Here is a 17,113-nt window from a genome sequence, read left to right as displayed (position 1 = left end):
CATAAGTGAAAGTAGCCACAACTGTTTAATTGGGACTTGCCTTCAGCCCAAGGGACCCGTTTTGATTGTATTGCACGTTACCTTTACAAAGTCTGCACGACTGAAGTACTTCCCTCAGAATTCGCGTTCGGCTAAACTGTGGCACCATTAACATATTTATATTTATATTAAACGAGCTTTTCAGTGATGTTAAGCTCGCTAATTCCTCTGGAAATGACTGGCAGTTTTAAAGCAGGGTTTCCAAACAGGCACGTTGCTGCTCTGTCACAGTTTAAGGCAACAGGAAAACTGGCAGCTTTAAGAAGATTCTGGAAATACATTTTGAAATAGTTTGAAGGGTTAAATTGATAAACAGATTGTTAAGCTGTTTGAATGGCAGTTTTAGAAATTGTCGTATGCCACATCGCTGCTAGAGATTGTTTCTGCTGGAAGAGGACAGGAAAAGGCTCTGCCTTCCCACAAAGGTTTCCGAACGTCAATGTTTTCTCATTTATCCTGAATGATGCCGGCTAGTTAAATGATCGGGTTATCAGGATTTAATTATTCTAAATAATTTCATTGCTTTATCAGCCTTATATTTTAAAAATACTTTATTATGAATTCATTAAGACTTCAATGTGAATAATACCAATAATAATATCAGACCAAAATAATGTACGGGTTTTCAACAGTTTCTAATCTTTCAAAATATTTTAATCAAGTTTTGAAGAAACCAATGCTTTCATGATGAAAACATATTTTCAATAAAAAATATTTAATTGAAAATTCTGCAACAGCTCTTTTACTTATCACTGAATAAAGAGAAAATGTTGCACAGAAAAACTGAGATTTTATCTTTACATAATAAACACACAGCAGGTTTTTTTTTCTAGTCTATTCACGTGTTAGTTAAAAACTGTTGCCCTAAATGCTTAAAAAGATTAAAAGAGAGCATTTTCAGCTATTACCTCTGTATTTAATGACTGTATAGTGGATATGGTGGACATGTGGCTTTTCAAGTGTCATTGATCTATAAACCTTAGATTATACAAAGTGAAACAGAACGCAGTTCTATTTTAAACATTTTTATGCCAGGAAAATAATGATGACAGAACAACACAACACTAAATATTTGGTAATAGCATTCATTAAAAAGCCTCATTTTTTTAGTAATTCATGCTTTTCTGCCAATTTATTTAAAACATTTACATTTACTTTGCTTTATGTGAGTCAACAGAGATTAAAAAATAGTATTGAATACATAAGTAACGTCATAGGAATCATATTTGAAACACTGCATTTTGTTGTCCTCTCTAAGAGTAGCAGCAGCTACTTTTGTATGTATAAATGAACCTCTAGAACATGATTTGTACGAGTTTATCGTGCCGCTACACATTCTCCGCCCACTGTTGACCTCTCCAGGTGGGACATATTCGGAGCCGTCATTGGTACTGAATGTGGGACGCTGGAATCTGGCTCAGCTATGGTATTTCTCAGAGACGGAGAAAGAAAAATATGCACTCCATACATGGACACTACAGGTTATGGGAACTTAAGATTTTATTTCAGTATGGGTGAGTATATATTCCTAATGTAATACAACATGTGGTGCATGTGAGATTTAAATTGCACAATGTGCATAGAACTATTTTAAATACTCCTCAGAAGATGATAGATCTGATTCATGACCATTATGCCCATGAGAATGTAAGACTGACCACCCTCACTCAGACAGAGAATCCACCCCTCTGGATGCCCACACGGGTGTATAAACACGGTGGGCACATAAGCAGGCCTCCCAAAAATATTCTCCCAGATGGCACTGACTTCCAGATGAAAATATTTCTGAACCAGACAGGACATTCTGGGTTTAGTAGCCCTTGGTGGGCATTTCTTCCATGGATTTATCCAGCCTTAGCTCCAGGTTAAAACAGTTTAATATAGAAGTTACATGAAGGTGTGTCCATGTAAGGTCAGTGACTAAACTTCCTTTATAGTGAGAGGAGACGAGGTCAGTACCGTTGCTGGAAAAACCCATTCAGCTCACCATGAGATATCTGTGCTAGACCAGCTGAGCAGCTCCCTGGATGCCACTGACTCCATGGGTTGGATCTCCCTTGATATAAAGGAAGCTTAAGCACCTGGTGCACATTTAGGTGTGCGTTCACTCTTATTCAGTCCTTAGGCAAGACTTATTACGCAAGCACAGGTTGTTGCTACTTGAGGTGTCCAAACATATCTGAGGTACCAGCACAAGTCTATCATCTATAACCCAAGATTTGTGGGAGAGGCACAGCCTGCTGGAGTAGCAGGTAGGTCAGGCCAGTCCCTCTACAGTGTCTAAAATGATACTTGGTACTAGTTTTTATCAACTGAACCTGCTTCTTGTGCCCACAAGACCCTGTAGCCACTCCACAGTTCTTCATGTGAAGAAGTAGCTTGTCTTGTACCTTCTAATTTCATTCAGTGCCCCTCACCTCATACATTAGAAGAGACGGTCATACCTTTGCCACCCTCACCACACCATAGAGTATTTTACAGGTACCTGTCATATCCTCCTGCAATCATACCCATGTGGACCCTGGTGTTAATCCATCGCAGTGAACTGAGTTGCACCTGAGGGTGATAGGAGTAGCACAGGGGTGGGAGAGCTTTACCTGGCTGAACCCACAGTTTCTGCTCAAAAGCTCTTTTTATATTTGTGAACATTTTCCTCTATTAATGTATTGGCCCAGGCTGAGAGTCACACAGAGCGTGCTATAGTGTGCTACAGTCTTGGAGGAGGTATGGTCTACATGTGGCATTCCTAGTGAAAAGCACTGATGTGGTGTTAGCATCATCTGTGGACCTTCCCTGCTGGGATGAAGCGCAACCTCAGTGATTTACCAGGGCTAGGAGAAAGCAGCCAAGAACAAACCCATCCTGCTACTTCCCCTCCCCGCTGTTGTTAGTGCAACTGCATTAGTTCAGTTTTGCAACAGACCAAAATCCCTATGAACATGGTGTTTATCATTCAGTACCTCACAGTGTTTTTCCAGAACTTTTATTTTGCACATAAAGGAAATTGCATGAGGTTATTCTCTCAACACCATGTTTAGAGGTGAGGGTTTTTGCTTAAAAGTAGAAAATAATAGAATAATAAAGGAGGAAGCACAGACTAAACTTGTGACCTCCACAAGCAACCTTCTGTATCAACAAGAAAAAACAGCCTTTATTTAATGAGTGGAAGACCTCATGTTGTCGTCCTAAATTGTCGCACATCTCCTCTGTGTTACATGAATTACCAATAAAGCACAGGAAAAAGAGGATGCTTTTTCCCAGTTCTTCCAAGCGTTACAACACCTGCAAGAGAAGCAGGAAATAAATTTGCTCAACCTTCTGAACTTAGGGGAGAAGTTGTCAGCACATGCAGGCACGGAGATAGTGGGATATCACTTGAAAAATGTATTCTGTACGTACTTGTAAATTAAATAAATAATGGTTTAAACATTCAGGCAAGCAGAGGATTTGAAAGGGCACATGGATAATCCTTAATATAGTATAATAGACATGAAAGACGCACATCTTATTAGCTCTCTGGACTGTTTTGCCTATTTCATTCCAAGAACTGACCATCCGTAGAGAAAATAGCAGAGGAAGTGTTTCATATATGCAACCTTTCTACTTTACAGACTTTTCAAAGAATCTTCCTCATCCTGTATTTTTCTGTTTGGTTTATTGTTTTTTTACATACCTGCAATACCCATAGTGTACAGGGAAATGATGTCTCCTGTTTCAATTACAGATACTTCGCTTAAAAAACTTTTTTCTAGAACACCAAACGAGTGTGATGATGTCCATCTCATAACTATAACGCAGAGCTTAATGCTCAAATTTGCCAATACATCTGCTCTTTCAGAGAAGGTTAATAAGTGTTTTGGGTTCTCCCAGTACAAAGACATTTCAAATGCTGCCCCATTCCACTGAGGCAACCATGTCACACATGTTTTGTGTGATACAATAGATTCCATCCATCCCTTTTAGGATATGGTGTAGATAGTAGAAGCAGCAGCACGACAAAATAGGTACGCAGCAGTTTTCCTCATTTCCTACTAAGAGCAAATTCTCAGCTGTCGAACTATCGGCTGAGAAGTATTTACAAGGTCCTCACATAGGATGTGCTTGGCTGCACAGAGTGTGAGTACTAAGTAACAGTTTACTCATGAGAGCTCACAACCCAGAGCATTTCTGTGTAAATACCATTTAAAGCATACAGATAGAAGTAGTGCTTTGGGCACAGTATTTTCTATTAAAATTGTTTTGATAAGCTGATTAAGGTCTTCATAATTGTCAACCCCCTTGATCTCTGGCATGGTGTATCTGATCAAATAGTTCTTATACATTGTGTCCTTAGGGCTGGTGTTCTTTTGTTTCATATCCTAAACTAAATAGCATCTGGTTGTAGTTATTTTTGTAATTCTGGCTGCGTAATATGATTCCACTTTCCGATAACAAGGGCTTCAATTAATTATTTTCTCCCTCAAATGTGTGTTGTACAGGGGGAACTTGTGATTCTGGAGAATCCCATGAAAATGATGTCATACTTTATGCCAAGATTGAAGGCAGGAGGGAACACATACCTCTTGATACCCTGACCTACGCTGCTTACAAGGTAAATCGTCTTAAACAAAGCGGGTGGATGGGGTGGATAGTTCAATCTACTTCTAAGCCGTCACCACAGTGTTGTATGTTGCATTCCATAGGGGCAGTCAAAGATGACCGTCCCAAGGACGTAAATCAGGTGCAGACCTCACAATGATAGGCTGCCTTGCGACACGGCCCTGCAGTTACTGCTGATTACTCCACCCCACAGCAGGACAGCATCATCTGAAAGCTTTGGTGATAATGCCTCCTCACAAATAATTTCTCCAGTCAAGCCCCCGCGAGCCACAGTTTGGTACTCAGGAGCCATGTCCTGAGAGGGTCAGTCACAGTGGGATCAGTGGCTGGGAGGAGAGTGACTGGGAAATGCCTGGATGTCTTTCCTGCGCCTGGTGCGAGGAATTTCACATTTTACACTTTTTATTTCCATTTTAAGCACAGTTGTGTACAGGCAGCTTCTCTGTCACTGTACCCTCTTAGAGGGTCTGCAGTGATGTGGGCATGAACTCAGCCACAGGATGCGGTTGCTGGCGGTGTGCAGAGGCAGCTTCTCCTCTGCTGATAGTGCAACCTCCTTCCAACCATGTCCACCACCTCAGGCAGGACAATAAGGACCTCGAGCACACTGTCAGGATCCTTCCTGTCCAGGGCAAGGAAACACTTAGGCCACATCTACCCTGAGTAACCCAGCCCTGAGGTGCCCTTAGTGTGCTGCTGTAAAAAAAAAAAAACAACAAAAATACATATATGCATGGATGCAGTATGCTTATACAGTGTGTAGGAACTTTGGCGGTAAAGATGCAGCTATCTCAAGCACAGGTCTGTGTGCATTTCACTGTAACTCGAGCGTTCAGACAGCGAATGTTTACAGTAGGGTTTGGCCTGAGTTTGAGTCACTTGCATTGTTTCATTGTGTGTGGCTTCCCTCCTCGCCTGCTGCTGTGTGGAAGTTGGGGTAGAACTTTTTTAAAACTAAGGAAACTGTAATTGTAAAATAATAAAAAATTAATTGGGGAACTCGGGGAGAGATAGGATCTGAAATTAGGCTGAATTCATTGTGGAGGTTTTTTTTAAAACACGCCGTTTTAAAGCTGACATCCTTTTTTGACATAATGAGGGTCTAATTACATTGCTTTAGGACAAAAGCTAAGCTTCGTAAAGCAGTGCTTTCCTTTATTTCCACAACATAACATCCTCCCTACATACGCCTGTGAAATCCTGCTGTGACTCCATTCTCACGTATTCAGACGAGACACGCCGTTACCCCGCGTTTGCTTCGGTGAGCTGAAAGGCTGCAGGACAAATATCATCTTCCATTGCCAGCTGAGCACTGACAAAATATTTTTCAGAACACAGAACAAAATAAACTGATCCCGCTAAGGTGATAAGCAGCACCGGTATCCGGAGTGTTAATAGCTATGCACATAATATAAAATCGTTTTATCTGGAAAAAGGTGGCTAAAAAAAGTTAACAGAAATGAAGCAAGAAGAGAGAAAAGCACATGTTTGGTTCAGCACACTTGAAGTTGTGACCTTTTTAAATATTATTCGGTTTATTTAAGCCTGATTTAATTTCTTTTAAAGGTTCCATCTTTGGTTTCTGTTGTCATTAGTCCGGACCTGCAGACTCCAGCAACCAAGTTTTGCCTGAAGCAAAAGAGTCACCAAGGCCACAACAGGAACGTCTGGGCTGTGGATTACTTCCACGTCCTCCCAGTGCTCCCTTCCACAGTGACTCACATGATCCAGTTTTCCATCAACTTGGGATGTGGAACTTATCAACCTGGGAACAGGTACAACAGGCGAGATTTCTCTTTTGATTATCAGCTTTCTAGTACGTTTTGGTTTATAGCATCTATATGAGTATCAGAATTTTTTTTCTCAGAAAGAATAAAGCCAATGATAATGACAAATATAAGCTGCTCAAAAGCTAATGTTTCTCCTGATCTCCATAGGCCCAGCTTTATATACCCCATGTGCAACAAGGAGTTTATTAAATATCTTTCTAGGTCAAAACTTGCTTTTCTTAGTCCATTATTCTGAAATATGCTCATGATTTCAGACTGACTTTTGGTCCAGTTTCTAACAGATATGAGATTTACCCCTTAATACTGTGTAAGGAGGAAAGTATTAAAGGCAGCAGCAGAAACCTGCCCTGCTGACCTCCCAGAGATTATTGATGCCACAAGTATATCTAATTCTTGTAAGAATAATGTGATAAATGGCCCTGATCTTGACGACCATCAGTATGAGGACCTCACTACCTGTACATTGACCACTGAACTCTTTTGCTGGCTTCACTTCATTGGGACGTTCAACGTTATTTTTTCCATGGAGTTAATCGGGAGGGAAAGGGAAAGAAGGGAGTAATTTGCGGCTTCATATTTTGTAGAATATTAGAAATGTTGGTTGGAAGGGACCTTCACAGGTCATCTAGTGAAAGCTACTGCTGCAGTTGGGATCGTTACCAGCATAGGTCACGTCAGCCATGGTTTTGCCTCTCCATGACTTGAAAACCTCCATGGATGGGCATTGTGCTGCCTCTCTGGGTGACCTGCTCAAGGGCTCTGAGCAACTTGATCTAGTTGAAGATGTCCCTGTTCGTTGCAGGGGGGTTGGACTAGATGACCATTAAAGCTTCCAACCCAAACTGTTCTATGATTTTATGATTCTATAAGTGAAAAAATATTTCCTAATGTCCAGTCCAAAACTCTGAAGCCATGTCTTTATGACTATTGCCCTTTCTACTGTGCCTGCCAGTACTGAGGAGAGTTTGGCTCTGCCTCCCTTGTGAGTGCCCTCCGCAGCATCGCAGGCTGCCGTAGCTCACCCCTCCTCACCAGCCTGAGCAAGCCAGCTCCCCAGCCCCTCCTAGCTCAGCGCTCAAGGCCAGAGGCACCTTGGTCATCCTCTGCTTCACCTCTCTGGTTTCTTAACACCTTTCTTTGAATAGGGGACCCAAAACCAAACTGTCCAGTGTCCCTTTTTCATTGTGTACGTGTGAGACTGTTTATCCTGATATTTCATGAGGATTAAGTTACTTCATATTTTTCCAGAGTCAAGAGTTCAAAGTAAGAAACTGTAAATGCTTTCCCATCCATGCCCGATGGCCTCTACTTCCAACTGGAAAGAGCTGCATCAGCACTGGCAAGTCCTAGCAGCCATACAGGGCAGCAGAATTCAAGGGGCAGCAAAAATCAAGGCATTGCACTTCTATTTGATAGGAAATGAAGGCACCAACATTTTTCTACATGGAAAGTGAAAACTTTGCCTGTAAACACTCCTGGCCTGTAAATGCGTGTTATATAAAATCTCTGTCTCAGTTTGTTATCTGATGGGGATTAGTACCTATTTTGAAAGATTAATATTCTTCCTTCACATAAATGATTTCTGAAGCAGAAGCGAGCTTCTTCGTAACAAAAGAAGCGCTAGATCTCCATTATCCCTATTTGTACTTCCCAAATACAGCAACATTTCCCATCTCCTGGTCTACAGCATTATACATAATGCTTTCATTACTGCAAATGTGAGAGACTGGCACTGAATATATGCAGTAAATATGACCCTCCAAGGTATCAGTACAGTTAAATCTGAAATAAATTAGTCAAAACCTCCATAAACTGTTTTAATACACACTTACAGTGTCATAGTGATGGTACATTTAAATAAAGTGATATTGTCAACAAACTATAATGAAGAGGAAAAGTTATAATCCAATAATTTAGTATTGAGGTGATGAATTATGACTTTCATAATGTTCCACTGACATTACTTAAAATAAATCAAAGTATTACAAGCTAATTATACAAAGGAAATTACAAGAGTATTTCAGTAAAATACTAAATCCTTAATAAATCAAGCACTTTCTATATTACTTTTTCAAGGCCCTCAGAATGTAGAAGATCTCAGGATTTCCTCACACTTCTAGACTGTAAACAGTGTTTTTTTAAAATATGGTTTGAAACAGGAAGGGAAAAATTCTAGTAACAGCTTTTTGAAAACTGAACTTGTCAATGAGCTTTTGGGAGAACGGGTTTAATAACTCATCATAGACTCAGTGGATGGTCTCATAGAGTTTCCAGTTCTCTCGTGTCACTGTCTGCACATGGATGGTTTGGCTTACTGCTAGTCAATGAAACCAGAGAACAGCAGCCTTTTTCCTGGCAAATATGGAGTTTTTGCATATGGTTATGTCCCTATGACTCATAAAATTCACCACTGAGCACTCCAGGCTCTGTCTTAAGCCTCCAAAGACCTCTATGTCTGGGCAACGCAGAGGATCCCACAGGTCCCGGGGGCTCTGCCTCCTACGGGCACTCTCTGAAGGGTGCCCTTCCCCAGGCTCCCTCCACCCTCCGCGGCCCTCGGTGGGGGCTGGCCATTCTCACTGTTCCATAGTGCCTTTCTGAGTTCCATTTAGGCACGATGGGAGGAGGAGGCAGATGACTGAGGAGTCCAATGAAGTTAATACTTGTCAGCAATGGAAGGGAAGAGCCAGCCAGTGCATGAATAACTAGTGGTCTTCTACCACCTTCTGAAGATGTAATGCTTAGCAGCTTGCAGTTAGAAGTGTCCTGTGCTTACATGATGCTGTCTAGCTCTGACAAATCCAAGTTTTCTCCTCACTATTTCTGAAACCATTTTTAGCTGAAATACAAGAGTAATATCAGCTCATTTAACAGCAGCAGCATAAAAACACTAGCAGGATGTGTGTTTTAGACAATCCCCAGTCTATAGGTTACCCTTTTCATTTTTAAACACTCAGATTTGTTTCATGTTTGTAATTCCAGGATTCTTTGTATTCAAAGTCTGCTTAAAATTATTTCACATTTCAGCATCAGTTATTAGGAATAGCAGATTTGGCAGTTTCTCAGTGTTGGTGCTTCTATATTCCTATCTATGCCCGATAGGCTCACGGTGTCTTTCTCCTTTCTTGCCTTCACTGTTACCAGCGTCAGCCTGGAGTTTTCAACCAACCATGGTCGCTCTTGGTCCCTGCTCCACACTGAGTGTTTGCCTGAGATATGTGCTGGGCCTCACCTCCCCCACAGCACTGTCTACGCCTCTGAAAATTACAGCGGGTAAGAGTGTTCTCTGTAAAGCTAACTGAGATGCAAGATTAGAGAAGTGAATTATAGGTGACAGAAGAAAGCAGCAAATCACGCAACCCCGTGTCATCTTTCATTTTTGACTAGCTGAGGACAGCAAGGAAGGAGTGCTCTGGTCTCCCTGGCTGCCCAGTAATGAAAGTTGAAATATATGGGGCTGCTTCTGTGGTATAATATTATTTTTTTGATGCTAAAGATAAACTACCAAAAAAATCTGGGGACGGCATGCTAGTAATTAGAAGAAAAGTTATGCCTTGTCAAAGCCACAGAAGTTTTCTTCTTAGTCAGGGGAACCATCAGTCAAAGCCATATTTACATCCTCAGACACTTTTACTCACTTGGAATCCCAATATTGTGTTACAGTGAAGCACATCCTCTGTACTTCTGCAGATGGAGATGGTTGTTGCTGTCACTTCTTATATCAACCCTTCTCTTTACTAAGGCTCTCCGGTGCTGCTCTGCCTACAAAATGAACTGCAATATCTTGTTGCATAGTGCAAATCCCATGACTCTGTATCCTTCTCTGTGGATGACATGAGAATGATGGCCCAGACCACAGCAGGCCAAATCCTCTGTGCCCCTCTTCTTACCTCCAAGGGTTTCCACCAAACAGAGTCCAGTTGTAATAAAAGGTTTAATTCATTATGCAATTTAGGAATATTCACCGTGATAGAGGAGTTGCTATAACAAAGCAGGTTAAGATCTTTGCTGACTTCGTGCATTCATAGAGGGGGAAAAAATGGCTGGGTTTTATAATGTAATAATTAACAATCATATATTGTATGAAGATATCATGGGCCATGTTCTTTTTTTTGTTTGTATTTTCTAAAGCCGCAGTAAGTTCACTGCTTCATTTGAGCAGATTTTAGAATCAAAAACTCTCACAAAGCTTCCAGAAGTAAACACAACTGCAAAATGTACAGTTGCTTAATACCTATCAGTATAAAATGTTATTATTTGTGTTACATGTATTTCAGGTGGAACCGAATAACTATCCCCCTTCCCAATGCGGCATTAACAAGTGACACCAGGATTCGGTGGAGACAAACAGGACCAATCCTTGGAAATATGTGGGCAATCGATAATAGTCAGTATTCTTATCCATCATCATGATACATCAGAAGAGTAAATTTTTATATGCTTCTCCAAGTAATTGTATTTTCCAGAATCACAGGGCAAAGGATTTTCAGCTTGTTAAATTCCTTTTCTTCATATCTGCACTTGGTAAACAGGCACATTTTGAAGCTAGAGGGAAATTCTGCCATTTGAAAAGACAATAACCTAGTAGATTATGCTTTTTTTTTTTTTCTTTTAATTGAATGCTTTCCAGGAAAAGATATTGGTGTCAAGGGCTTAATATAACATTTCCTGACTGCTTAGTCCTAATTACATAAATAGGTCCTACACTGTGCTATTATGGACATGTACTGCACCAGCCCAAGCAACAGTTACAGCATCTGGGGCATATTTTTCCTTCTGGACATAGAACACCTTCAGAAAGCAATGCCAAAACACCCACAAAACTTTTACATTGCTTACAATATATTCAGGGGGAAAGTACCATCTGTTTCAGGGAACTATTCTTCTTTTAGGAAATTATTTTTCACCCACCTATTCTTTAAATGGATGTGAAGAACTTGGAGGAGCTTATGTTGACTCATATAGTAATAACATTTATTGTAGAGTATACCCAAGGCCAGTCTTGAAAACAAATACTTTAAAGCACAAAAGAAAAATTTAGGAACACAGGATAAAATAGATACATGGTATGAAATGCTGAAATAAGTATGATTGAAAGGGCTAACTATGAGAAAGTGCAAATTTTTTAGCTTGCTCGTTAGCCTTAAATGATTTGGGACTAAGTTAACTACATCCAGAATTCTTTTTGTTAGATGTGTGAAGTATGTAATTTAAAGATTTATGATGATGTACAATAGCCTGTTAAATCTTGTAGTGATTCCTAGTAAGGTTTGATATGGAGCCTGGGAATGGTAAATAGTTACATTCTGCAAAGTTCTTAAAATAGCTTAAAGCCTAGTTTTGACAAGAAAATCCTTGAAGCTGCCTCAATAATGTAATGCCACGTATGAAAGTTTTTCACAAAAAGTAATGAAAATTATTCTCTTAATCACATTAATAGGAAGTAGCATCATCTTGTCATTCTGGATAGAGTATTAATGCTTGTCGTTAGAGATGATGATATAGATCAAAAAGAAAGTAAAATTAAGGGAAAATTTAGGTATGTGTACATAAGAAAATGTCTGAGAGTATCTGCAAAGATGAGTCGCTACCTAAAAAAATGCAGACTGTAAATGTTTGAGATTCTCACAGAAGTTCACAGAAATGAGAGCAAGATAAAATAAATCCAAGGATCCAAACTCTTTACAGCAGAACAAAACAAGATTTTGAAAATTATTGGACAATTCATATATCTGCACTACCGCTGCTTGTAGAACAAAGTACAATTCCATTGAAGGATACTGCATGCTTAAAAACAATTTTACCAGCCATCTGCTCAAAAAGTGCCCACTCTGAAATCTGTTTGAGGTGTAGGACCACAACATGGGAATCAAGTCTTAAAGATTAGCATGTTTCTGAGGTTTTGCATGCCTCCTTTGTTAGATTCTAGTGGAACTGAAACTTTGCACTTCAGTATTGTAGGGAAAGACTTATAAATATTGGCAAGCCACTCAAGTTGTTGAAGAGAAGAAGATTTTCAAGGATTCAGCACTCTGACTTTTAGATTCACAACTGTTTCTTATATGAATTAAGTTTTAAATGAAATCTGGAAGCTGGCCATCTTTTAGAAACACTGGAACACTGCCAAATTTCATAAAGCATTTTTCATTTTGAATGACATCATTACATCTTTAACCCTTCTTCTTTTACCACCCCCTCAAAAAGACCTCGAAGAGACGAATAAATCAAACAGACAGAACAGAATTTTTGCACTCTGAAAAGTGAGAAAATCTAGAAATCACATGAGGTCTGATGGGGAGTTAGGTACAGGGAGGATCTGACAGGGATTTAGAATGCGTCTGCCAGGGAATACTGACACACTGCTGTGATGGGCAGCATGGTAAAACTAAGACCGGTAGTAAGTATTGGTTGTTATAAATTTTTTCAAATTGGTGGCTATTTGGCCGACATTCCAAAAGTCACAGTGCAAGTGGATAACTCTAATAGGAATTGTTCAACTGAAAGGATGACACTAGTCATGACTAAGGCCTGTTTGTCGTATTGTATTGAAAAACCTTGCCCACGAGTTGTCGTTCTCATCTATACCCAGATTAATGCTTTTCTTTATAATAATGCAATGAGATGCAGATTATACTGAGATTCGCTAATCCTTCCATTCTTCGTATTTTTCACAAAATACCAACACTGTTGATTAGGAGTCATTGAAGGAAGAAGAAACAAAAGATTAAAACAAGTCAGGAGTATTTTTGACTGCATATGATATGATACTTGATAGATACTTAAGACATATCAGGGCAGATCCTAATTCCAATAAATCCGGTGAAGTTAAGTATGTGGATTTCAGTGAGAGAAGCAGCAATACGTTTTAAAAATCAACAAGACTGCTGTTGGAATGTACTAATATATATATTGAATTACATCTCCAAAATAAGATGAAGAAAAAGGAAGGCAAGAAAATGGTCAATGCATAGCAAATCACCTGATCTCATTCACCCTCTTATCAAAATCAGGTACATGAATTAAAAATCACTAGCGTCTCAAGCACAGGTAGACATTACCTGTTAAATAATGTTATGTCTGGCTATCCTTGACACAGTCAAACGCATTTTATCCTTTTGTACACATCCTCCAGCCAGTGGGGTTAAGATAAGTACAACAACTGTATGATCAGTTCTGTATACTTTCTTGTATTCATTACATTTCTTTTTATCACATAACAGAACCCTTCATTTAACTGATTTCTTTTCTCTGCAGTTTATATTGGTCCATCTTGCCTCAAATTCTGCTCAGGGCGAGGACAGTGTACTAGAAATGGCTGCAAGTAAGAGTTATAATTCAGTACTTGTGTTCAATTTTTGTCACATAGTTCACTTGATGATCTGAAAGTTGAAGTGATTTTCATTTCAGCCCTTGCTTTTTGAGATGACTAATTATAAAACTAGCATAGCCCCCAGAATGCGTAAAGCTCACTGGAGAGGTAAAGATCAATCTTTCTAAACGGCAGCATATTTAATATTTTTTTAATAATTTTCTTTTGGGAGAAAGTATAACTTCCAGTTCACCTTAAAAGGTGCTACGGAGCACACTGAAATATCAGTGATGCACGCTTTATGCATGGTTTTAGAAGTGGTTTGGGACTGTATCACTTTTATATTAAATTTTGGGAAAGAATGACACTTTTCATAGACCTAATATCCCATAGCCTAACAGACCTCAAGGAGAGAAGGTTAGCACTCCACTTCTTTCTGAAAGTCTGGCTTCTTAAAAGCATGGCAGCCTAAAAAGTAACAGTACTTACTCAAAGCGAGTAAGCACATTCAAAATATTGGTGTAACTATTCTTTTCACATATTGACAAGAGCATGACCTACAGGGCGTTCTGTTATGCAATTTTTTGTAATTGCATCTCACACGCTACAGGTAAAAGCAAATTAATCATTTTCATATGAACAACTGTTAATTATGTCGGCAGTATTTTTGTTCCCAAAATGAATGTATTTCTGTATTGCGCGTTATGTGTAGATTGGTGGGATATTCATAACTATGATATTTTCAGTAAAAGTAAGTGCTAGCTAAAGGAAAGTAATTGGCTGTGCAATACCCAAGTGAAGTTTAAAGAGGTTCTTGGTCCTTAGATTTGAGAGGGACTTTGTAGGCATCTTCAGTTCATAAGTAACTGCAGCCGCTGTGTTGGTTTGCTAACCAGCCGCAGGAGAAGATGGGTCATTCATTACGCTCGTCCATCTCCCTCACCCGCAGGTGCGACCCCGGCTTTTCAGGGCCGGCGTGTGAGATGGCATCGCAGACCTTCCCAGTGTTCATCTCCGAGAGCTTCGCCAGCTCCCGCCTCTCCTCCTACCACAACTTTTACTCCATCCGGGGGGCCGAGGTCAGCTTCAGCTGCGGGGTCTTGGCCAGCGGCAAGGCCCTGGTCTTCAACAAGGATGGCAGGCGCCAGCTTATCACCTCCTTCCTTGACAGCTCCCAGTCCAGGTGAGAGGGAGGGAGCAGTAACGTGAGGCAAAGAAATTAGGAACCCCTCCTCTTCTGGCTACAACCTTGTGTATTACTAAGCCGATTGTTTTAGCAGAAGGAATTTTTTTAAAAAAAAAACTCCTAGTTCCATATTTTAATGGTGACTTCATAGCCTCGCCTTTTTTCCTCCTGTTTTGTAAACAACAGAGCCCAAAACAGGCTGGAGGGAAGTTATTGTACAGCTCAGATGGAAAATATGAAATGTTAATATCAAACGTGAGTGCCGAAGCCAAGTGCCAATTAATTATTTATAAGGTTGTGTTTATTTGACAGCTTGTGGCAGCTGATTAGATCCACTCACCATCTCTCCCTCCCCTTCAGTGCCTAATAAATAATTAAATGCTGTAATGATTGGCATTTTTTAACTCTATGTGCCACATTACATTACTTGACAGTAAAAACAAATTGCAGGTACAAAACTCCGTAACTTGATACTCACCAAAATTTGTCTCAATTTTAGATTGAGAAGATCTGAAAACATCCTGGTTAGGAAAAAAAAAACCAAACCAAAAAACAAACAAACCAAAAAAAGACATTATCCATATGGTACCCTATAAATATCTGTGTAATTCTGATCCAGGTTCCTGCAGTTCACGCTACGCCTGGGCAGCAAGTCAGTGCTGAGTACCTGCAAAGCACCCGACCAGCCCGGGGAAGGAGTGCTGCTGCACTACTCCTATGACAACGGCATTACCTGGAAACTACTGGAACACTACTCTTACCTCAACTACCATGAGCCAAGGTATATGCATAAATATTACGAGGAATGTTATCTACCTGCAGTAGCTAACTGCTGGTGGTGGTAGTCACTGCCATGCTGAGAGTAAGTACATCTGCCCACCGGCACGGGAGTGAGTGGAGTGAAGAACTTCTACTGCACACTGAAAGTTACCACTTTTCCTTGAAATTTTGCAGCTGTTCTGGGCACTGCCCGTTTTTGCCTGCTTCTGTAAAAATGAATGCATGGATTTAATGGCATCCGAGTCTCAGGTGATGTGACAGAGCAAACCGAGGCAGTGGGGGATGAGAAGAAATGGACTTGTGGGAAATAGGGGCACATCTCTTCCCATGGAAGCAGCCACTTGTAAAGAAAAATTAACATAAATTATTTGTAGCTTCGAAGCCATAGATACCTTCACTACACCATCCTCTGGGATTAGGAGTTCGCAGGCAGTGCAGGACAGCTGAGATGAAATATGAGGTCTCTCCGGGCCAGCAGGGAAGCTGTGCCTGCTCCCGTTGTGAAGGGCATTACGCGACTTTGCCTGTGCCCGTGGGGGACCTGCTAGTGACCGCGCCTGGGAATCGCGCCAGCCATGATGCAGCTGAACGACGAGCTCATCGCGTCTAGCAGCCTCTGCTTGGTGTCAGATCAGAGAGGAATGTATCATCTGATGTATTTGGGGAAGAAGGTATTACTTACTGCTACATTTGTGAAAGCATCCACCGGTTCTAATAAAGCAATGCAAAATCAGGAGTCTCCACCTGCACCACAACTCCAGAACAACCGGGGCTGGCTCCGTGCAAACCCACTCAAACCTGGAAGCATCCACCTTCTCGGGGCTTCTGCAGCAGAGCCCACAAATCCCGATGGCAGGCGATGCTCTGCGAGGGGCCACACGAGAGGCAGAGCCGCCGGTGGCATCGCAGGTCCCATCCCAGCTGGTCCATCATGCCTGCCTGAGGGTGGCTTTGCCCTGTGTCCTCTTCGCTACCCCTCCGTCCAGTCCCAGGATAAGGCCTGAGTCAACCCCAGGGGCGCGACTGTAGATACGTCTGCTAGTCACTTTAGCTACATATAACTTTATTTTTATATATTGAGCTCAGATCTGCACAGTTAAAAAAAAAAAATTAGATTTCCTCATCTTGTTAATAACTCAGTCCAAAATTACAATATTGTGTAATATGTGATTAGGAATATTCTAATAGAAAGAAACTTTAAACATATTTCCTGGGACCTATAAGAAATACTCAAAAATCTGAAAGGAATAGATGTGTTTGGTAGAAGTGTACTGCATGTAGGCTTTCATTTCTAAAGTTTTAAATGTTTCCAAAGGAAAGATCCTACAAACTGGGACACTCACAAGCCTTTTTCAAAATTTCCTTTCTTGTCCTTTATTGTAGTCACATATATATATTTTATATGGCCCT

At 40.5% G+C, this 17,113-nt stretch overlaps 1 protein-coding gene across 1 annotated transcript in view; it reads left to right on the top strand.

The window, feature by feature from the left end:
* RELN (reelin) overlaps nt 1–17,113 on the top strand; it is a gene marked incomplete at both ends in the record, with an annotated part of 255,345 nt that overhangs the window by 137,488 nt on the left and 100,744 nt on the right. Inside the window, 8 exons of the mRNA XM_082013997.1 lie at nt 1,402–1,553; nt 4,518–4,630; nt 6,205–6,413; nt 9,573–9,701; nt 10,706–10,815; nt 13,683–13,749; nt 14,687–14,920; nt 15,543–15,704. Of these exons, the coding sequence (XP_081870123.1) occupies nt 1,402–1,553; nt 4,518–4,630; nt 6,205–6,413; nt 9,573–9,701; nt 10,706–10,815; nt 13,683–13,749; nt 14,687–14,920; nt 15,543–15,704 (1,176 nt within the window). The remainder of the gene's footprint in view (nt 1–1,401; nt 1,554–4,517; nt 4,631–6,204; nt 6,414–9,572; nt 9,702–10,705; nt 10,816–13,682; nt 13,750–14,686; nt 14,921–15,542; nt 15,705–17,113) is intronic.

Source organism: Phaethon aethereus (assembly GCF_964289735.1).
Source record: "Phaethon aethereus genome assembly, chromosome: 1".
Classification (NCBI taxonomy): domain Eukaryota; kingdom Metazoa; phylum Chordata; class Aves; order Phaethontiformes; family Phaethontidae; genus Phaethon; species Phaethon aethereus.
Note: the sequence above shows the minus strand (reverse complement) of the source record. Positions and strands in the feature narration are given on the sequence as shown.